Genomic DNA, 24332 nt, shown 5'->3' with positions numbered 1-24332 from the left:
CTTCCATGGACCCTACTTTCTGTGTCCCAGTTCCTGCTTTGGGTTTGTGCTCTGCACAGTCCTTCAGTGATGGATTATGTTGGGGAAATGTGAACCTAATAAACCCTGTTCTTCCCAATAAGTTGTGGTCAGTGTTTTATCACAGCAACAAAGAACAGGTAGGAGAGAGGCAGTGCATCTTATGGCAGTTTTACCATTGAAAAGGAGAAAAGGTTGTAAGATGAATTTTTCTCTTTTGAGGAGCAGCATTCTGTAACATTTGAACTGTGCACTCTGGAGCCAGATGGTGTGTGTTGAGATCTTGGCTTCATACTGGTGATGTCACTCGAGACAAGGGACTTACCTTTGGTCTGCTTCCTCGTGTAGGTGAGTGGACAGTGAGGATTAGGAGAATAGTTGAACAGTGTGCTCTGAATCTGCCCAGCACACTGTGATTGCACTGGGCTAGCTCTTCCATTCACCTCCCACTTACCTTCAAGCCCTTCCCTTCTTACATCTCCACGTTAGATGTTACTATTGCAACGAGTGGGAACATTTTAAAATCATTTATTTGCTGCATGTGAAACAAACTGTTATATTTAAGTCAGTACTATTTTAGTAAAAAGAATTATAATAGCACCAAGCACTTTTCAGTCTTTAGATTTTATTAATAATGACTCCATTTTATTTCCTTTCTCTACAGAATCTCCTTTTAGTTGGTGTTTGGCATCATTATAGAGTACACTGAACCTTGAAGAAGATGTTTGAAACCATAGGTAAAACTTCTCTATTCTCCCTGTTTTTGTTAGAAATGAGCATGCATCTACCGTTTTTTCAGTATGCTATTCTTTGTATAGTCATAGTAGATTGGATTTAAATTTCTTATCCAGTTGCATTGAACTAGGTAGTGGATTTCTCTATTCATGCAGTTTTATCCACATTGTTACAAAATAATAATTCAAAATAAATACATGAGAGAGTCTACAAATTATGTTTAATAAGCTTAATAGAAGCTCTACTCTGTTTTATGAACCTATTTATGGCATTTGGGTGTCACTAGAAATCTGAACAGTAATTTAATACTAAAACAGGATTGTTATTTTCACTTGTATTTATGTAGGTAAAGCGCTGCCCAATAGTGCAGTAACTGTACCTCAGATTCCATTTAAAATAGTTTAATTTCTGCATGAGATAATTTTGCCTGAGATCGGGTTACTATTTGCGTGTTATTACACTCTTCCCCACACTGCAGTATGGGACAGTGTAGTAGAGACAACTGATTGTAGAAAGCTGTGTCAGGTGTGGTACACACTGCAGAACTCACATGTCAGCATTGTGCCTTCCCTAGGTAGCTCTTGGGAGCCTGAGTACTGAAGGGTATGTACAGTTCACTCTGACACCTCAGCAGTTGCCAGTTTTGAGGGAATGGGACAATAAAAGGAAAAAGAGCTGTTGTGACATTTGACTTCTGACTCCATTCCTACTCTGATCATAAAATTCTGTGTAGCTGCATTTTCTACATCTCATTCTGTATTGAAATCTTAGGCCATAAAAACTGTTGGGACACATAGGGAAGTTCCTTGTAATGCAGGAGAAGGAAAGAGGAAGTGTGGCTTCCATTCAAACAGTGCTTTCTGGCTTTCCTCCTGTTGGCAGTTGCTAAGTAGCATTACCCTCTAAGGATTGATGTGCATATTAGTAATAGACTTGTGTTCTGACTTACTGTGGAAAATATGATACAGAACAAACAGAGTTTTCAGGTGTATCTTTATCAATCTTTGCTTAGAATTTCTGAAAGAACTTTAGCTTGTTTGTGTGTATGTACTCATGATCAATATGATTTTGTATTTAGGTACCCAGTATCTGTGGAATGCCAGATGTTGTTCTTCTGTTAGCACTGTCTCTGGTGGTGAACCCCTCTTTTCTGATGACTGTCATATACATGTAATATTACATGTAATGTACATGCAGTAGATGTATATGCTGTCATCATGACTGTACTAGAACATATTTGAAGAATCTCCATTTGAAAAAAAACAAATTTGGCTTATAAAGTATAAGAACCTGTGTTTGTATAATTCAGAAACGTGTTGAAGTTCAGTGTAGCAGCATGTGTGTGAGGTGCTAGGCCTATCAGAGCATAGTCATCATGCTCGATTTCATAAGATGCCTGATTCATAATATGTCTAACAGTGTTCTGAGTTATTGGTTTAAAGCATTTATAAATATGCTGTTTAAATGTTTAATTTTAGGGTAAAATATTCCAAGGGTTGAAATAGTACCTTGAAATGTCCATTATCTAGGATTCTGAAGTTATCTAGTAGAGACTACTTAAGTTTTTAATATATGGAATTATTATATTTTGGATGTGATTCATCACTCACAGCCACATCCACTTACTAATGGGTTCATTATCCTTTTTATTATACATAAATATAAGTTGGTTCATCTTTTTAAAAAAGAAGAAATTAGGTTTTTAAGGCCATGTAAGGCTTTATACCGTTTTCAGAGGAGCTGGAAACATCTGGCGCTGAGCTCAGTAACACATCGCTTGCATCAGTTTCTGGGACTTTACAACTGTTTGCTTAAGCATGTACTATACCCTGTTCCTGCTTTTAAATGAACTTCACTGTAAGAAACTTGAAGAGTTATAGTGACAGATTTTAGTCTTCCTTTAGGTCCTAAATCTAATCAAGCAGCTGGGTTGTTTTGAAGCATATGTAAATATGCTATTTAATTTTGAGAAAAAAAGTATTTAAAGTCTTAAAAGAGTGTCATTATACTGAATTAAAAATATGTACTTTTTTATTGCTTCATACTCAGTTCACATGTGACAGTGCTGTGCAGTTTGGGAGATTAAGATTTCTAAAGGTGTAAGGGTTTTCATAGGTTTCACAAGTCTTTTGAATTCTATTATTGACTGATAATATACAAAAATTTCTTTGGAATAGACAAAAATCGGGCCCTGCAGGCAGCAGAGCGCTTGCAAAGCAAGCTGAAGGAACGTGGGGATGTTGCAAATGAAGACAAACTGAGCCTCCTGAAGTCTGTCCTGCAGAGTCCACTCTTCAGTCAGATCTTGAACCTTCAGACTTCGCTACAGCAGCTAAAAGACCAGGTAGGATGGTATCACCCACAGAGGCCCTCACGGTGTGTCAAAGATCTTGTAAAGAAAGGCTTGTGCTTTTCCACAGGCTGACTTCTCTCTGCGTTAATAAATAATGAAGTCACTTAAACCAACAGACATTCAGGCTCTCGGTGCCTATTCCCTGCTGGTTATTTTTGTCCCCGTTGTTGCGGATGGTATGACATTATGTTGAAAGCTTGTGTGGATGCTTAGACATGAGCTCCTGCAGGAGGAGGGCTGCCGAGAGTGTTTGGGCTGGGCGGCTGCACCCTTGGTTTTCACTATCACTAGGCCCCGTTGTTCATGTAATCCTGCTCATTCAGATTCCGATGTTCAGTACAGCTACAGGATTTGAGAGTAGCATGAATTTGTATGTTTAATCGTGTGTGTGAAGAAGGGAAGTCACCTCTGTTTTGACAGTGAGAGGATAATTACATTGTCATCAGCTAGAGGAACTGCAATTCTCACTTCTTAAGAGTGTGCAAGTAGCGCTTGCTTCCATGACAGCATCAGATGGTGACAAACATTAGGATTTCTAAATGTAACACCATGTTTTATTCCCTGTAAAAATTATGAACATTAAAAAGTTTGAACATTTATATTAAAACTGAAAGCATATCACATGACAGAATGAAAACCAAAGTCAGATGTTCTTTGAACTTACTTAATTTAATCACCATTTCGCAGGTTTTAAAAACGTTTTTAAAACAGTTCTTATCCTTTCAAGGTTTGAAGTCAATTTAATTATGTTCTCATGTTTTTATAATTAATTTAATGGTTATGGATGACTTGCTAGCAAATATTCTGCCTTAAAAGGATAAAAATGAAACTTAAAAACTAGTTTCATAATTCAGTGAATGAGCGTTTCTAATGGGACGGATATTCCAGATGCCAATAGATACTAGAGGAGCTCGCTTAGTGTCTTCCAGCCTTAGCCCAGATTCCCATGTGCTTTTGTAATTCCCCATAAATAAAAAGGAGAATCTTCAGAAATATTTATCTATTGGACTGAGGAGACAGTGTAGTCAACAGTGTCCCCATCCCCAGAACCCTCTATGAACAAACACATGAACAACTGCAAGCTGGTATGGTGGTACTGAGGGAGAGAAACAAATGGAGCTCACACGCATAGGGCATCCAGGCACACCCACACCCATAAGCCATTTTTCTGTAGCTAGTTTTATCTTAATGATTTAAAAAGCCATGGCTGTGAAGTTCAAAGTGAGTTTTTGTTGTGTATGTGTGTTTCTTTTCTTGGTAAGTTACTGGAAAGACTAGATTTCACTATTGATGGACTAGCAACCTTTTGGAGAAACCAGTGTCTAGAATATAAGCATAAATATTATCATATTATGATAGCAATTATGTTTTAGAATAAATATTACCAAATTATGTTTTTTTCAAGAGTGAGCAGAAGTCTTCTTTGTGCATCTTGTGAACATGTAGTTGTAATGACAGGAAAATTAAGTTATATGCCCAGTATGCTAAAATACACTACTAGTAGTCAAGCAAGGTAGCTAGATCTTTGCCTGCTAGGCAGCCTTCTGCAGGGAAGAGGGCTTGTGTCCACTGTGCTCAGTGAAAGGACACAGATGGCCTACAGGTTGCCCTGTTCTGCTGCTTCCAAGCTGAAATAGGGTCTAACTAGGGCTATGTGGGCCTACGTGGCTTACATAAAGCCTACTGAGATATCTAATGAGTATTTTAAGGGGCTTCACAAAATATATCCTACTGAAACTTTTATCACTGATAGGGGAATGTCTCTGATGCTGTAGAGGACACTGAGATAGAGATCGTTTCATGAAGATGTAAGATTTATTTAACTCTAGATAGGCAACAGCGTGGCCAGATCTCTGAGAAGATTTCAGGCCTTTGCACCAGAAATAAATAACATAATAGGACTCTGAAGAGAGGAAATCAGGATATAAGTGGCCCTTCTTACACCTTTGTGAGGATTGGGGATGTTTTATAGGACAAGTCTGCAGACTTCCCAGGCAGGGGGCAAGAGAGGGGGCAGAAGCAGGATGTGTGTCCACCAAAACCTCCTTTGCTATAAACCTGCTTCTTGGGTGGAAAGCCCATGGCACCAGTAAGTCAGCTAAGTAGGACTCACAGACTGAGTCTCAGGATGTTGGCATCTGTGAAAGGTGGGGGCTGTTGTAGAGGACGGTTTTTCTGAGCAGCCACTGGATTCTGATATTACATTCTTACACTATATTTTCAAGATTAAGTTGTTAGGTCCTTAAATCCTGCTGCCATGTCTTAGATATCTTTGGATTTTTGTCTCATTGACCATTTGTTCCATAGAAGAGAAAAATAAAAAAAAAAAAAAAAAAAAAAAAAAAGGAGGGAAATGTGTAGCTCTGTTTGTCACGGTGGCTCAAGAAGGTTAGTGATATGTGTTTCTAAGGCAGCATTTCAAGTCAATGTCGGTTTCGTCACTGCCTTTGCTTTAGTTACTGCAGCCTGTTTTAGGTCTTTTAATTCTTGTTTCTTTAAGAAACAGACTTAATGGCTATGCATCTCTCAAAGGCTGGTGACACTTCCCTGGACATTGGGAGTTTGCATTTGCATATGTATTTTGTGAAGTTTCTCCAGTCTAGTATAGGTAGATGCCATTCTTTACCAATTCCTTTTGCTCTTCAGATTTTTTATTTTGTAAGTGTCTAGTAAAATTTCAAAATTTGTGTTATTTTCTATTTCAAAATTTAATTATAAATATTCTAGACTTTATCATTAGATTTAAAAATGCTAATATATGAATATTTATAATTAACTCATATAAAATTTGTTTCATGCTCTTAATCCAGTGGCCATATAAATTACCCATTGCTAAATTTAATTTGTTGCCTTATACCTATGTTGTATATTTGATGTACAATTTTGTATGCACTGCAGGTGGAAATTACTGCTTCTGTCTGTTTCTTTTTCTGTCTTCAGCCTCTACCCCATGCCCAGTATCACTCTGTCTGTTAGAAAAGCTTGAGGTGTATATAGCGCAATGAAGAACATGATCATATTGTTGCGTTAATGACAGATGCTGACATGCTGTGTTGAATTAAACCTGCAATTTTTCCCCTCCAATCCTTCTCATTACTTCCATTCAATAATGTTTAATTTTTTTAATTTGCTTCCACAGTATTAAGACTGCCCTTAGAAATCAAACTGTTTCCCTTTGGCAAATTAAACACTTGACAGGTGTGTAACTGAGAGGGCAAAAAAGCCGTGCCCTGAAGGGATGTGCTATTTAAATATTGTCAAAATTATTAGCAGGTCTGAGAGTATAATTGATGCCTCTGTTTAACTCTGCCACATTGTGTATTGTTCTAACGCCAGCTAAAAGGATGTATGCTATTAAACCTGAATAATCTCTAATCGCTGCAGCTCATTTCCTATTGCACAACTCCTGTTTAAGTGAAAGGGAACTGCGACTGCGTGTCAGTGATCTGTCAAACGCAGGTTCTCAGGCAGTGTCCTCAGTGTCACCTAGTCATCACAGCTATTAACTACAGGGCTTAATGCCTATTCATGAAAAAAATCTCGCTTTTGTGGGAGAAATAAACACGTTAGCAGTTTAATAATAGAATCTTGTCAGCCTTGAGCATATTGGATTTGCATATTTATTCGGAGACATTGCTCCAGTCCAGTATAGATGTAGATGCTTCTTCCCTGATTAATTAATTACCTTGCTTTATGAATGACCATGAGCACTAAATCAGCCTCCCCCTGTTGCTTGTAGGAACACTGTGAATTAAAATTATTAATTTTAAATAGAAATTAAGTCCAGGGTTTATAAATTGACATTGGCAAGTTTACTTTTAAACCATGACAACAGAGACTAATTCCAAGATTGGAGAAATGGAGTGACTAGCTCAGGCTACTAAAGATACTTCCCTGGAAAATGAGCCTTGAGACAGGACTATCAGGGGCCACTTGAGAAAGAACATCAGCATCTGTGGCATATGGCATTCTGCTGTATTAGTGGTGTGGTTAATGTTTACATGTTCCTAGTTGATCCACCCCCTTTCAAAACCATGTTGGTATGTACATGTTTTATTTAGAAGATTTAGATTAGTGTATAGTAATATACATACATATATACATATATATATTATTTGTTATATGCTAGACTTCTCTTTGAAAAATTTTAACTGAAGAGATGCTAGGTTTTACATGGTAGTAGGGTTGGCAGCTAGAATAATTAGATCATTAAACAAATCACTTTCATTTTTGAAGTACCATCTGCATGCTGTAACTTTTTTTGGTATAATCCTGTATTTGTAAGTTTTACCTGTTTACACTCAAAACAACTCCTGATGACAAACAACTTGAACAATGAACAAAAGTGAACACAAATGCAAGCACACTAAAACAGTAGTAGATCTATGAATATCTAAGGAACTTGGCTTATAAAGTTCATATCATTTAATTTTGCTTTCCAAGGATTGGAGTAAAACCAAACCAAATTACAGAAGAACTGGGAGTTGTAACCTTCTCATTTTGAGTCATTCATTGAACACTATTTTTCCGTGGCAATAATTAATAATTTCTAGCACACCAATGCTTTTATGGAGTATTTATAGGTGTTTACAATATCGTTGTTGAACATCTAAAATCTATGAAAAACAGTGAATAATAAAATGGGGTTCTTATAATTTCAGGGAGAAAATAGAACAAGAAAACAAAGTAAATGCTGTGATGGAAAGAATTACTTAGCTCTGATTAAAGGAATTGTCCCAAACAGAAGGGACAATATTTAAAATCCATCATGAAAAATGAGTACTTTTCTGCAGAGATGAGGGAATAGTTTCAGGTGGAAGGAAGAGAATAATTACATGTGTACAGAGTGCTTTTCAAATGAGGGCATTATCTGAAGTCGGTTTTGCTTGACCAACTTGGAGGTGGCAGAGCTGCTATTGGTGTGCAGTGCATAGAGCTTGGGAAATTGTGACATGCCAATCATGCCTAGCACAGGCTCACCCTCCCCCTACATGGAGTTGATGAGTTTGTTAGACTCCACGGCCCAGATTGAGAAACCCTGGCTATATCCACACTTTTATTCACCAGAATTCCTTCATGATAAAAGTCTTGAAGAGAATAGTTATACTGGAGACATATCTCAGTACAATCTGTAGCAAGCACACAGTCAACATCATGTCCAACATTAGGAATAGGTACCTACTCTCTGGCTTTCTCTTCAATATGTACTTGAAGTCTGAGTGAGAACAATGACAAGTGAAGGAACAGGGGGGGATACAAATAAAACGGTAAAATATCAAAGTTTCCTTATTAGCCGATATGATTCTATAGATAAACAAAACCAGTGGTTCTCAACCTTCCTAATGCTGTGACCCTTTAATAGAGTTCCTCATGTTGTGGTGACCCCACCGACCATAAAATTATTTTCATTGCTATTTCATAAGTATTATTTTGCTGCTGTTATGTATCACAATGTAAATATTTGTGTTTTCTGATGGTTTTTTTGGGGTCTAGCAGAAATGCCTAGGGTACGTGTGTGTGTGTGTGTGTGTGTGTGTGTGTGTGTGTGTCATTAAGCATAAAAATTAAGCTAGGAGGCTTTAATAGCATTTTGATAAATAACAACTTTGAATGTGATTTAAAAAATATATAAACCATTCTTCAGAGGAATGTTATTCCTATTCCTGACGCTAAGAACTGTGTCCTATCTTAATTAATGGTGGATTTTCAGATGAAGGCTACGTTAAGGAACTCTGTAGAGATAAAGGTAAATGCTGCATGGTCCTTTTAGTCACTTTTGATTGTCTGGCATGAGCAGAGTCATGCCTGAAAACGTCTAGCTTGTACATAGGTATCTGCAAACCCAAGGGATCAATTCATGCCCAAATGTGGAGATAATGATGCCTTTGGGTTGCAACATTATCAGCTCTGATTACTTCTTACAGTTTAGACAGAGGGAAAGACGAGGTCTTGGCAGATGACTCAGTCATTTGCTTCTCTAGTGTGAAGACCTGAGTTTGGATTCCAAGATCCCTCATACAACCTGGACAGAGCAGAGAGTGTCTAATTTCAGCATTTCTGAGGATGTAGAAGGTGCAGGTAGGAGACGCCCCTGATGTGCTGAGCTGGCTACCCTGGCACAAATAGTGGCAAACAATTCAGGACTATATCACATATAATTTGAAAGATGAAGATGGATAACCATGCACACATATCATACACATACAAAAGAGAAATGAAAAATTTGAGTACTTGAACATTTAAAAATTTTTGGTATGGAGTGAGGGACAGGCGTGTATACTTGCCATAGTGTGTGAGCGGAGGTCAGAACTCGACTTTGGGAAGATAGTTCTTTCCCCCCACCTATATGGGGCTTTCAAGTCCTAAACTCATGTTTCTTAACCATCTTGCCAGGCTCACACACACACACACACACACACACACACACACACACACACACACACACGTTTACTTTTGTGTGGCAAGTAGATGTGCATATGGGTATATACAAAGGTCAGAGAACCACTTTGTGGAGTTGGTCCTCTTCTCCTTTTGTGTAGGTTCTGGGGACCAAACTCTGTTTAGTTGTCATATTTGTATAGCAAGCAGCTTTACCTACTAAACATTTCACTAGCTTGGTACCTGAGCATTTTACTACTTAATTTGACTTTTAATTGAAAGATGCTATTTTGTGATGTTTCTCTTAAAGAGTGTAAATGCTTATGACCCCAACTTTATTTCATTGCCTAACAAGTTTTCCCCTTTCCTTAATTCTAATTTGTGGAGAAGTGGCTATGTTCCATCTGTAGGCTGTGGACTAGTTAAAGCAAAATGACTCCCACTTTCTTAAACTGTCTGGTTAAGTTCAGACTTGTTCTTGTGGGTGTTGGAGAACAGAAAAGGAAAAAAAATGTCATGATCACATTAAGAGTTACCTAAAACCAGAATGCAGTTCTTACCAGTGTATGTTGTTTCTGAAAATGGATAAATAATTTTTTTATGTTTGGAATAATTTTAAGACAGAGCATGGAGCTGGCTAAGATGAAAATGTCTGTGGTGTTTTTTGAAATTCTAATGCGCATTGTGTAGAAGTTAGGAGTATTTTTTTACTTATTATGAGTTTGTTTACTGTAGAAAGTTCAAATAATGCACTTTTGTACAATAATACCTTTAGTTGTTTGTTCATTAACTAAAAAATAAATACATAGGCATTGAGTGAACTAAATTTGCGTTCTTTGATTAAGAAGGCACCATGTAAGCGTAATGCAGAGCTGATTCAAATGCAGCCATGTTTTACTGTGGAAAATTCCTGTGCATCTGAAATAGCAAATGGTGTTAATTAGGTGGTATTTTTGTGACAAAGATAAAACCTCAGAGAATAAAAAAGCAAAAACTAAAACAAAACAAAAAACCTAATGAAGCTTACTGGGCATGATGTAATTGAATGGTTTTTGTCTTGTTTTGTTTTGATGTATTTGTTTTTTCATTCATATATTCATATATAATTTTTTTTAACTTAAGAGTTTAAAAACAAGTCTGCAGACAGTTATTCAGTTATGAGGGCCCATTGCCCTTTCAGAGGATCTTGTTTCAGTTCTCAGCACCCAACCCAGGCAGCTTCAAACCCTTGGAAACTCCACTCCCAGGGGATCTGATGCCTTCTGGTGTCTGTCTACATGTATCTGCACTCTTGGTGTATATAAACTCACAGAGGCACACATGCATACACATAATTAAAGATAAATCTTAAGAAAGGAATTTAAGAACAATACGTACATGAATCGTTAGCAATAGTGATTAGTTTCAAGAAGCACTTGTATACATGGACCGTGGATTGCTTAACTAGTGTACCAGTCGGCCTTATTCCCATTCTGTCCAGTGAAGAGGCAGAGCATCTGCAAGTTGTGTGTCTTACCCAAGACCATGACAGTATTCATAGTAGACAAAGGAGGACAAGGCAGGTCTGTTCTACCCAAAGCCAATGGCATTTGACTTTCAGTTTATATCACTTCTGACCTTGCTTATCTCTGTAAAGGATTGAATGGGATTGTAAGAAATTAAATGAATGTCTTTTCTGAAGGGAAAGGCACATAAATGTTTTAAAATTTTAGATTAGTTAAGACTTGTAATTGCTATGAAATTATATTCTAAATTTTAATCCTTAATTAGAAAAGTTTCATCTTAATTTTATTTACATTTGTAATTTGCTATATGTTATGGGTCATTTATATGAACTGGGCTAAGAGGATACTGGACAGGGATAGTGCAGCAGGAATGGGGGTATTGTCTCTGTGGCTCTTCCCCCCCGCCCCCCTACATTTGTCCTCAGAGTTATTTCTTCCTCTCTCTAAGCATATTGTGAGCAGTTGCATTTCTCTTCTGGAGATCTGATAATGATGGCAAATCATTGTAAGACCCTAATGTCTTCTCTAAGCTTCTCTTTGCCTTGCCATGGTAGTGGATTCTTCACCTAACCTTGGTGCTTTTGTTGCCTTGATGTAAAAAATTTCAGTGTACTTTGATGGTAATATATTTTATCAAGATACATTCCTTGAATTTTTTCCCCTTGAAAGTTTGCCTGAAGAAACACAGTTCTTGAGATTCAAATGAATTAATGCTCTGCTGAGGTATGCATAAGCACGTGTTCAGGCTGCTGTGTGCTGTGAGACTTAAGATGGGGCTAGCATGCACCACGTGGAGCGTTGTGTTAGTCAGAGTCCAGGCTGGCTGAACATCCTCCACTGTGCCTATTATCTTTGAATACTTTCAACCCCATATATATGCAAGCTCAAGATCACAACTTAATTAACTTTGAAATACCATTAAACATTCTGAATGCTCTGCATTAAATATGTATCATTCCTTTCCAAGAGATGAACTTGTAAAATGAAAAAAACAAGTAAGCAGAGTTCCTTTGGAGATGCTGTACTTTCTCAGAGTAGAAACTTTGTTGGAAAACTGTGTGCTATGGTCTCATGACCATTGTCATCATGATGGCCCGTCAGAGTCTTCTTCCTCCAGGACTTGTGCTCAGCACAGTTCTGTGTCACCATCACATTAGAATGAGAATGTAGAAGGGACAGAGCTCCTCATGTTCTGAGAAGGATGTGGAAACACCAAATGATCACATGGCAGAGCCCAGCCAGCTCTGGGCCCAGCAGGCTGAAGCCAAGACCCAAGTCTTCACTGCAGAGCTCCCTGATGTTTATGTTTTATTGGCTCCATAATTATTCAGCATAATTTAAGGATTTCTTCATGACTTGAGGGTTCCTTAGGATTATTTATTCTCAGATTGTTGTTATGTGATTTTGTATTAGTTTCTGTTACTGATAGGTTTTAGTAAGTGATCTTAAGACTTTAATCATATATGATCTACACACACACACACACACACACACATACACACACATACACACACACACACACATACACACACTGCTGCCATTGCCACCACCACCTCATCCACTACCACCACCACCATCACCATCACTAAACTTCTTACTGAGTGCATCTCAAATAATGGGACCCAAATGAAATGAAAGGCCTAAAGTATAATCCAATACTTTCATAGCACCCAGTAAATATTAGCTGTTTCTTATTAGCTAACCTTAATAAGACTGACATTTAACATTCTAAGGCAATACTTTTCAAAAATTTGATTTCATGATGATTTACATTCTTAAAATTTATGAAAACATTGGGTTAGAGAGATGTCTCATCAGGTAAGGGTGTTTTCTTTGCAGTCAAGAAGACCAAAGTATGGGTCCCACCACCTTTATAACAAGACCTGTATCTTTAAATATCTACAGCTCCAGTTATCAGGGATCTGATGTCTCTTCTGGCCTTTGTTACAAAGATGTAGTTCCCTGTTCACAAACGTGCACATTCATACACAATAATTATGGAAAATATATTTTATGTTTAAAAATTAGTGAGAGGGACAACTTTGCTTTATATTTTCTATGCATTTCCCTACTCTTATTCTTGACTGAGTAGCTGAGGTGGTGGTGGCAGTGTGTGTGTGTGTGTGTGTATGTGTGTGTGTATGTGTGTGTGTGTGTGTGTGTGTTTTAAGATTATTTACTAAAACCTATCAGTAACAGAGTCCAATACAAAAATCACACAATAGTCTGAGAATAAATAATCCTATGGAGCCCTCAAGTCATGAAGAATTCCTTAAACTACGCTCAGAGGAAAGTTGGACTCTCTTACCTGCTTTTGCATTTAGTTTGTTTGAATTTATAGTTTTACCTGGTATATATGGAAAAAATTGGCCTTGCATGGATGTGTGCACTACAAAAGGAAAATAGCTTTTTAAGAAAATTTTAGCTATCCTTCTTTTATTTTAAAGATTTATTGTTTCTTATTTATGTGTTTGTATCTGTGTGCTGGGGTATGAATGGGCATGCAATGCCTAAAGGGGGCAGAAGAGGCATTAGGTCACCTGGACCTGGGACATAAGCAGCTGTGAGCTGTTATGTGAGTGTTTGGAACTGAACTCAAGTCCTCTGCAAGGGCACCAAATGCATGTCCTTCTGGGCTGTATCTCCAGCCCCTGCCGTTCTCCTTTGATAGTGCTCCAGGAGCCATGATGTTTTCCTGAAGGTGAGGTAGAATATGCGGCCAGGAACTCAAGAGTATTTCATAAATACTCTTTACAGTAACGCCAAGTTGTTTGTCATGATTTCTATTTTTATTACCCAGGCATACTTTTATATTACTTTGGCCACTTGAAAAATTTGGTGATTGACAAAGTTAATATTTATATTTATTTATACAATTAAAAATGGTACTTGCTAATAATATCTAAGATCTTATCAGCAAAACATCTTATATACGGAATGCTGTCAGACTCAAGGTGGCAGATATTGGCTCTAAAATTCTAATTTTCATTTGAAAGTGCTAGTTTCCTTATTGGTAACTATGGTCAGCTATTTTACTTGAAGTGACCCTTGTATTTTGCTTGCTTTTGAAGAGGTGTCTGTCTTTCATATGCTCAGGAATACATAATCATAGTTTGAATTTGAATCATATTTTCTGATATGCACATTAAAACTTGGCTAGTTCAGCTTGCAGCTCAACAGTAGTACGTTTCCTTGATCCCTTCACCGAGGTCTTTTTTCCGTTTATATGATACTGCAGTAAAAAGACAAGAGCTAAAAGGAAGATTTTTAAAGGACTTTTAACCACTCCATCAGGAACTTTTGAGCCATCTATAATACCTACATTTGGTGGCTGAGAATGGATGCACTGTGAGTTTGCAGCCAGCTTGAACTGAACAACAAGGCTCCAGGGTGAGACTCTTATTTCAAAAACCCAACAGAGACCAACCTAAAGAAAAGAAACAGAGTTACCCCAAAACCTTTATAAAGTGATTTAAAGAGTGGGGAGGTAGGCTGTTATCTGTGTTAGAGGAGCTGGAAGTATTTCTAGTCAAGTCATCCTTCTTTTAATCTCCACAATACAAATACTCCCCAACCCCATTAAATTAATAGAAGTGGAGATACTGTCAAAGCAGATGGGAGCAGGGCTGGGGATAGAGCAGCAGTGGTATGCATTCTTGCTTTGCATGCCCAATGTCCTGACGTGAAGGCCTAGCACTGCCAAAACAGAACTATTATTTTTGACATTAGAATCTCAGTGGAAACTAAGGGGCTAGGTAAAAAAAAATTCTTTTATGCTTCACTTAATTATAGAACTTAACTATTTTATTACATTGGCTATATCTGTGCAGATGCACATACACAGTACATAGCTGGACTGTGGTGTTCAGAGAACAACTTGTGATGGTCTCTTCTTCATGCTGGTCCCAGGGATTGAACTCAGGTCATCAGGCTTGGTGGCAAGTACCCTTCTTTTCCTGTTGAGCTGTTTCACAGGACCCAGAACTTAGTGGCTTTAAAGAGTAAATTTCAAGTTTCTTGTATAACAGCAATGAAAAGCGTTTTAAACACAGTTGAGACTCTTCAGACTTCAGCTTCTTCTTCACAAAGATCATGCAGTGCTTTATACAAATGTTATGAAATTGGGGGGTGGGGAGGGAGTCCCAATCTTTTCACTTGAGAGGCCTTTAAAAGATTGAGAACATTAATTTATATAGTCAGATGGAGTACATTGCATTGTGCTTGAGCACATGGTTTTGTTTAGTGTACCTAGTGACTGGATTTTTAATAAATATTTTTTGTAATTTCAGGAATGATTTTGTGGTTCAGGAATGAATAAAATCATTGTAGCTGCAGTTCTGAGTGAAAACTAAAATGTTATGAAATAGTATAACTGGTGAAGTGGCCATTCCTTTGGATTAATTAACACTGTATAGATGATGCCTCTACAGTTTTGTACTTGATGCTGTCAATAAGTCACTAATCAGCACTGTGCTGGGTAGATTAGTGATTATCTGTATATACTTTACTAAATACCAGAAAGGAAAAGTCAAGAGTCTTACATACTCTTTAACTCATTTCCTTCTCTAGGCTTTAAGTGTTCTTTCCTTCCATCTTGAGTTTTATAGCTGGTAATTTCTGCTTTCTAGCATGGGGGAGTGTTATGAGAAATAGGCTGTGGAAACTCAGCACGAAGACCTAATGGGAGCAGGTGCAGAGACTTTCGGTATCCACCACTCAGAATGACTCCTTGAATTCATCTTCTCATCTGTCAAGTCTGTCAGCTGAAGGCAGTTAGAATCTATTTTAAGAATATCTGTAAATTATCTAGACCACTGTCCACTCTGCTCTTGAGAATTCATCGCTGAGAAAGAAAGATATCCTTCTCAGTAGTTGGGTGAACTAAGCTGCTTGGAGTAATTTCACAGTTAATTTTAAGTAAAGTGTTTTACTTATATTTAACATTGTGACTGGGGAAAGAAATTTGTCACTTACTGCCCCTGACACTGCCTAGTATCACATAACCTGATAGTTAACAGGAATCTAAATGGATGACAGGGAGGTCTCAGACAACATGTAAAACTGTCCTTGTGTGTGGCAATGCTATCCTTCCGTGGACCTGAATCCCATTCTGTGTGTTTCTCAGAACATTCAGGAAGTATACATCCCCTTTGCCTACAAATGTCTCACCAGTGAACATACAATTCAATTTCTTTAATTAGATTTTAAAATAAGGATCTCACTTTTTGATTTCTGTTGAGAAATTTATTGCCTATCCCAGAATACTTAAAGAATATTTGCTAATGTTTTCTTCTGGAAGTTTCAATGTTTAAAGCTTTAAATTAAGATCTGCTGTTGTCTGTGCCCTAGACACTCCCTGCTGCCCTTGCTTGCCCTTGGGGGTTGGAGGTGAGATGGTTCAATGTCAAAGACACAGACTCTGGGAGCAGGTGAGAAATGGCAAAGCAAGCCCATCTGAGCACTGCTGCAAGCTCCTTTACTGCCCTCCACCCCCACCCCATTGGTCCCAAGAAAGCATCTCTTCTAAACAGCAGTTCCTGATTGTCTACACCATAGTCCTTGGTCTCTCAGGCAGTCCTCAATTAGACCCTCCTGCTGGAGATGCTTTTTGTGGTGTTTACATAGAGGTGTTTTTGCCATTCCTGCTACAATCCTTAATTCATTTAAATTAATGTTTTGTACAAGGTATAATATAGACTTCTAATTTAATTCCTCTGTAGGTTAGTATCCAGTTTGTCAGCACCATTTGTTGAATCTTTTTATTACAACATGTGTTTTTGCCCACTTTGTCAAAATTAAGGGGTTTAGCTCTATTGTCTTCTTTTTAGGTCCTCTGCTCTGTTCTAATGTTTTCCCTGTCTATTTGTATTTTATCACTATAGCTTTGCAGTGTAGTTTGAGGCTGGGTATTGTAAAATGTCTTACAGTGTTCTTATTCCTTAGAATTACTTGGTTGTTTGTGGTATTTTGTGGTTTTGTTTGAATTTATTAATATTTTTTTTAATCTGTGAAATATGATACTGGAATTATGATAGATGATGAGTTAAATCTGTAGATACATTTTGGTAGTAGAGTCATTTTAATAATAATTGCCAACTCAGGAGCATAGGAGGTCTTCCCATTGTATCATATGGCCTATAATGTTGAAGTTTTATGGTATAGAGCTCTTTCTCTTTGGTCAGATATGTTTATAACTATTTTTTGAAGTAATTTATATGAGAGTGCATTGTTGGTGTATTTTAATACTACTGATTTTTTTAAATACTGATACTTTATTTCACAATGCTACTACGTTTATTAGACCAAGAGTCTTTTAAAGTAAATAATCATTAAAGATAGAACATTTTGAAACTATTTTTCCATATGTTCCAGCACTCTTGAAATGCATCCCAATTGTATCAATATTGGGTTTCTTTTTTATTACAGAGGAATGATCTGTGTTATGGCTATATCTCTTGAAGGGAATTCTGTTTCCAGAATTATTGCTCTTACAGATAAAGTTGCTGCCGTGAGCAGTTATGTGCAGTGTTTTTTGAATGTAGATTGTGGTTGTTGTTGCTGTTACGATTTGTTGTTGGGGTAGATTTCGATTGTATATCCTATGCTGTTCTTCAGTTCATAATCTTCCTGCTGCAGCTTCTTGTGTTATAGACATGTACCATTCTCACTATGTCTAGCCTTCAGCTTAGGATTTTGTTACTGAATGATGCTTAGGAGGTTGTATGGTTAGTGCATGCATATTTTCCCCCAGAAACTACCAGTTTATCTGTCAGTGAGTATGTAGGTTTTTCTACATCCTCCCTAATTTAGGAAGTATAATTGATATTTTTATGCTTTTAACTGACCCTTCTTAGTGGTGCTGAACACCCTTTTGTGCCTGTTTTCTAATTCTACATCTTATTTAGTGAGATGTTTCTGCTTTTACTCATTTTCAAATGCCTTGTGAGTTTCCTGATATTTTGTATCCTTGTCCCTGTCCTGTCAGATGTGTCATTGACTCCCTCCATTCTAGTTTAATCAGTGCTGTTATGGCCTGGAAGATGTAGAGAACTTACCACCTTTCAACCTATTTTATCCCATCCTGCCCTTCGTGGAACTGTATGCACCGCATCTCCATAGATATTCCAGACTCTACAGATGTATATTGTTTGCTGTTCTAAGTAATTGGTATTGATTCATCCACATTTTATTTTGTTTTATTTTTTGTTTGTTTCCTTATACATTTATTTTTTCACCTTTTTTATTAGATATTTTCTTTATTTACATTTCAAATGTTTTAAACCTTGTTTACTATTCTTTAACCATGGACCTTCTTCATTTTGGACCTGTTCTCTAAGATTAGGTTCTTTCTGGCCCCATATTTATTGTTTTGTTTTGTTTTCCTCCAAATCTAAAGTAACAGGTATGTTTGCATACATGTGTTCTGAAAACAATTACTTTTTATGCCCAGTTTGTTAGGTTTTTATTTTTTATTATTTGCTTATTTACGTAGAGACAGAGTCCCTTGAATCCTGTTCCTCCTGTCTGTCTTTTGTTAATATTACAGGTGTGTGCACTCACCTCTGGCTTATGTCTTAGCTTTTAGTCACTCTGTTCATCTGTGGCTCAAGAAGGGAGTTTCTCTTCTTTGGTGACAAGTTCAGGCTTTGTCTTCCTGGCTTTTCAGGTTTTTTCTGTCTTGGATGACACCAGTGTCACTGTGATGTGCTGTAGTCAGGAGCCTCTACAGTGGATAGATGGCAGTGGTCTCTGCTTTTATATATTCCTCTCCTTCATTGTGTAAGCTGGCTGCTGCTCTGCTTCTCATTGTTAGAGCATGCTAGAATTCCTGCTTTCTTCTTATAGCTGAATATGCTATGCTTTGTAAAAAAAGAAAAAGAGCCAAGGATTTGTTTGGTAGAAGCACAGTATGGTGAGGTGGAAGGAGGTGCCTCTGTGGGCCCTTGCAGAGGCACCCCTTCCCCCCGAGGTACCAGCCATAAGAATAGTATGGAATAGAGTTTATTTAAGGTATGGGAAGGGGAGGTGAGGAGGGAGGAGAAAGAGAGAGAGGGGGAAAGGGGAGGGGGAGGGGAAAAGGAGAGGGAGGGGAGAAGAGAAGATCAAAGAGAGGAGAGGCTGGCCAAGAACATGGGGGGGGGCAGGGCGAGGGGGAGAGAGGGAGAAAGGACAGGGAGAAAAGGGGCAGAGTAAGAGAATAAGAGGGTAAGAGAGCAAGGAGGGGCCAAAGAGCCCCTTTTGTTACCTGGCTGTTGCCAGGAAACTGTGAGGCAGAGCCTAGAAGGAGTGCTACATTCATCTGTTTTGGTTTAATTAAAAAAGGAAAAACTACAATAGTAGACAGGCACTAGGCAATAAAAAATACAATGAAATACTTCTAGTTTTGTACCTTATACTAGAAAATTTTATTAATTCTGTTAGAATTTCATTCAAAATATTTTGATCATCATTGCTCACAAATTTCTCAACTCATTCCAGATCCATAATCATTTCCTCCTCATCCTCCTTCGTATGTTCAATATATTAAAGTGTATTTAATCCTGTCTGTGCCTAGACAGAGGAGATGGTGAAACAGGAATAGAGTCATTGTGAATTTTAGCTACTTTCTTCTGACTTTGGGGCAATGTGTCTCTGGGAAACCTAAGAAATAGGACTGGGGATGTTGGTCCAGTCTTAGAAGAGCTTGGTGGCCAGGGTCTGTGGAACCACGTGTGGCAGGAAGGAGCAGGTTCAGTAGGAGCCTCTGTCCTTGTCAGAGTAGATTGAGAATCTGTGGGTTGTTTCTCTGGAGCTGTGCTAGATGTAGATTTTGAGTAAAAGCCTGGGAAGAAAACATGTTTTCTTAGGTGTACATTTGAAATCCTTAGTTCTTGGTGGTTGTGTTTTTTCCTAAGAATATGCATTTTCAAACTTTAAAACAAGTCATTTGATGGTATAACTGAATTACAGTTTTAAAATATTCAGGCTGTTTTAAGTAGATAACTCTGGTACTCCATTTATATGAAACTTCAGGAACAGGCAAAAAACCAGGGAAGTCACCATCCTCATTACATTCTTAAGAGATAACTTCACATTGCAGTGATGCTTGTTCACCAAAGACTTTACACTTTCAGCGCCCTTGACCCTGGTCCTCTAACATCAGAGCTTGTACTTCGGTGTTAATTTCTTATAGCGAGACCATCTATTCCTGGGATTGGGTTTGTTCACTCTGGCTTACTGTAGCTGAAGTCCAAATATTTTTCACTATGCAAACATACCATAGGCATTAGGTCCTAGTGTGTAGGATCTTCAGCCTGTCACAAGTTTTATTATGCCATCTGCTTCAACCTGAGCAGTATGTCTTCTGCCGGCAGACTTCCCTGAGGTTGCCATGGCTGGGGGAAAAAAAAAAAAAAACAGTCTTGGAAAAGAAGCTTGCTTTTGAAAAATAATAATTGATCATGCCTGCTGTAGATTTTTCAATAAGCGCTTGATAGAATTCCCAGAAGCTCCTCTCCTCTTTTTCATGGGGGTCTAAGATAGGTAATATAATGGTAAATCTTGGGAGCTTTGGTGACTAAGTTTTCTGCTTCATTTTTAAGGATAGGTACACACAAACTTGTGTGCATAGATTAGGGACACTGAATAGAATAGTTTCACAGAGTTCATCATTGAACGCTCCTGGCCTCTTGTTTTTATCCTGGAGTGGTACTTCAAGCCATTGGGTTCTGTGTAGCACACAGAGGTGATAGCGGCATGATGATGGCATAGCATCTTGGTCACACAATGTTATTAGTCATTTGACTTTGTTCTTCATCTATGAATTGGAGCTGACGCTAGTGGAGGGTTTGTGGGGAGAAATGTTTGTTCTGGAAATACATATTGAAGGCCTGTTCTGGGCCAGGCATTCCTCTAAAGGATGGAGACATTCATTTGAAGGAAACAGAATGGCTGGATCCTTCCACTGATGAGTTTTACATTTCAGTTACCCCCAGTGGCTAGAACGGAAGTACTGTGACAGTGGGTGTGTATCAACAGCATGGACGTAATGTCCTGGTTAGCATTAAGTACCAGTTTGACACAGCTGAGCATCCACTGAAAGGGGAGTCTCCATTGAGCAATCGTCTTTATTAAGTTTGCCTGTGGGAATGTCTCCATTTTCCTGATTGGTAATTTATGTAGAAAGAAAGGTCCAGACCCCTGAAGGAAGTACCATCCTGTGGACTGGTGTCCTGAGCTGTAAAAGAAAGCTAGCTAAGCATGAGCCTGGGGAAGAGTGAGCCAGTGACCAAGCTGCCATGTTGGCCTCTTCCATGGTTGCTGCCTCCATGCTCCTCCCTGGAACTGCTGCCCCTTTTTCCTTTAGGGATGGGTACTGACCTGGATGTAAGCCACAGAACCCTTTCTTCTCTCCACGTTGTATTTGTTCAGGATGTTTTATTATCACAGGAACAGTATATAACTAGAGTAAGGGCTGTGAAGGGTAGGGGCTAGGGCTGCCAGTAGAACACGGGTCCTATGTGGGCTAGGTTTTCATGGTCAGGTTGTATAGGCACAGGTGAAGTAAAGAATGGAATGCGAGTATCTTTACCTGGCTGGTGGTGTGGAGCACCTTACTGCAGTGTCAGATACCGTGAGGAGGTCAGCATAGCTAAAGCTGAGGGAGTGAAGAACAGGGCAGAGCTATTTTGAACGTAACACTGGCGCATCATCCTGACTCAGAGTTGTAGACAAAACTTTGCCGAAGTGCCCTGTTAGGACTGACTGCTTACACTGCACAGTAAGAATTGACTGTCTGTATTGCACAGGTAGGATCGACAGCCTACACCTAGTTAGGAATGGCCACCTAGACTGCTCAGTAAAGATTAACCATCCACACTACACAGTTAGCATTGTCTGTCTACAGTGCTTTCGGTTATTTTTACTTGGAGCCATGTAATAGACATTGCCGTGTTCTGCTTTGCCAAACGAAATGATCTTTTTTGGTGTTGTTATTCCAGATATAGCAGGAGCTGGTCAGATCGGCAGATTAATGTTTTGAGAATCCTTAACCTAAAATTAAAGAGTGGTTGCAAAGCCACTCTCTCCTTTCCCATCACTGCTGGACCACTGCCGATGACAGAATACACTAGAATCTTTGCTAATGATCTCTGCATCCTCTTAGGTAAACATTGCTACTTTGGCAACTGCAACTGCTGACCATGCCCACACTCCTCAATTCAGCTCTGCTGTCATTTCTAATCTGCAAAGTGAATCACTTTTGCTGTCTCCAAATCATGGGAACCTGGAAGTCAATCCTGGACCTGGTGCTCTACCTGTCATGGATGGGAAGCCTGCCTGTGATGAACTTGATCAGCTCATCAAAACTATGGCCCAGGTAAGAGTGTTTCTCCCTATGACTTAGCTCTGGATGGATTTAAAAAGGTCTTCCAGCCCTGGATGATTTAAGGAATGCAGTAGTATTTATAACTGCTGAACAGGTTAATAATGAAAAAGAGTTTTGTGGAAATTTTTCTAGTTCAGATGTTTCTATTGCATTTTATTTTACTTAAATTTTAAAATTATAACACATCATTTTACCATTCCCTTCCTCCAGCCAAATGCTTTCAATTTAATGGTCTCTTTTTTTAATTAATTACATAATGCATATGCACACTCATGTACACACATACACATGTTGAGTAAAGCAATAAAAGAGTAAATGTGAATACCTGGCTGGTAGTGTGAGTGCCTGGCTGCATGAGGGGAGTGTAGCTGGAGGTAAGGGAATGAGAGACCATTCCAGGGAGAGGGTGACTGGGACAAAACACTCGTGAATCTTGTTGGCACATAATGTCCCCTCTCCCCACCCCAGTGTGAGTGTGTGTGTGTGTGTGTGTGTGTGTGTGTGTGTGTGTGTGTGTATTCCTAAGTACATAAATACAACCTGCTCAGTTTATATAATGTTCCTTACATGTTTATATTTTCAAGGTTAATCATTTGGAAAACTGATTACATTTTAAATTGAGTATTTTGTGCTATAATATAGAAATACTCTTCTGGAAAAATGAAATGTTATATTTTAAGTGACAAGTACTAAAGTGATCTTTTTCTAATTCCTTCTTTTAATAATCAAAGTAATACCCCAAGGAGACAACTGCCACAAGTAATAATGTTTCTTGTTTAGTTTAGTTTTGATTTTTGAGACTGTTTTAGTTTGATTTTGATTTCTCTATGGAATCTGGGCTGGCCTCCATTTCTGGTGTAGCCCAGGCTTGCCCACAATTCTCTTATTCTCCTTTCTCATCTCAAGAGCTGAGATTAAAATATTCATCATTGCCACCAGCTAGTAATTGGCTCTTGATTCTATTTTCTATTGTGTTTCCTGAACAGGGTCGCCATGTGGAAATATTTGAGCTCCTCAAACCTCCGTGTGGAGGCCTCGGCTTTAGTGTCGTTGGGCTCAGAAGTGAAAACCGGGGAGAGCTGGGGATATTTGTCCAGGAGATTCAGGAGGGCAGCGTGGCTCACAGGTGAGATTGCCACAGCGACTTCTTCCTTCTAAATGTACACACAGAAGGGTTTTGATGACTGCAGTAGGAAATGAATGCAGAGAAAAAGCTGAAATTGTCAGACGTTAGCCAGGCTTTGGAGGCTACTATACTTTGAGAGTATAACGCAAGTCCATTAAAGTGAGACTCACTGGGTGAGTGAGATGCTGGAGTTCTGGGTGTGCAAGTGTGAGGACCTACATCTGGATCCCCAAGACTCTCATAAAAAAGCCAGATGAGGAGGCACACATCTCTAACCCAGTACTGGGCTAGCACAGATAGGCATGTGCCAGAGTTTGTTGGACTACCAGTTCTGCCAAATAAATAAATAAATAAATAGCTCTGGATTCTCTGAGAAGCTGTCTGAAAAATGCGGTACAGAGCAGTAGAAGAAGACACTCAGCATCCACCTGTGGCCTTCCTAGACAGGTGCATATGCAGTCATGCAATGCATGCATATGCCACACACATGAGAGTAGCTTTTAAATAGTCATAAACTAATGATAGTAAGTTAAGAAGCAAATATAATAATATTTTCATTGTTATTATTGGACTTCATTTTGAATAGAAATCACTAGACCTGTCTCACTATATTTTGAATTATGTTTTATTAATGTAGTCAGAGTAGAAAGAAATACATACTTTCACTTTTAACATAAAGGACCATATGTAAATGAGTGAGTTATCAGCGGTTGATGAAAGGAGCCCATTGTCAGTGGTTCAGATAGCATGGAATGGCCACAGGCATGGGACCCAAATCATGCACTTTTAAAAGTAGAGTTTCAGGTGCAAGTTTTAAAAATATGTGTATTCTACACTAGCATTAAAGTGGCC

The 24332-nt window shown here is 38.5% G+C and overlaps 1 protein-coding gene across 7 annotated transcripts in view; it reads left to right on the top strand.

Annotated features, from left to right (window-relative positions):
- Positions 1–24332, top strand: part of Mpdz (multiple PDZ domain crumbs cell polarity complex component) — a 150200-nt gene that overhangs the window by 21465 nt on the left and 104403 nt on the right. For 4 of the 7 annotated variants that reach the window (XM_029540409.1, XM_029540411.1, XM_029540410.1 and 1 more), the window contains exons 2-6: positions 247–366; positions 683–755; positions 2931–3097; positions 22133–22345; positions 23341–23480. In XM_029540409.1, the coding sequence (XP_029396269.1) occupies positions 740–755; positions 2931–3097; positions 22133–22345; positions 23341–23480 (536 nt within the window). In that variant the 5' untranslated portion in view covers positions 247–366; positions 683–739. The remainder of the gene's footprint in view (positions 1–246; positions 367–682; positions 756–2930; positions 3098–22132; positions 22346–23340; positions 23481–24332) is intronic. The other 3 variants (XM_021199922.1, XM_021199920.1, XM_021199919.1) reach the window with 1 other exon arrangement.

Source organism: Mus pahari, chromosome 6, assembly GCF_900095145.1.
Source record: "Mus pahari chromosome 6, PAHARI_EIJ_v1.1, whole genome shotgun sequence".
NCBI lineage: Eukaryota > Metazoa > Chordata > Mammalia > Rodentia > Muridae > Mus > Mus pahari.
The sequence above is the reverse complement of the archived record's forward strand: the minus strand, read 5'-3'. Positions and strand labels throughout refer to the sequence as shown.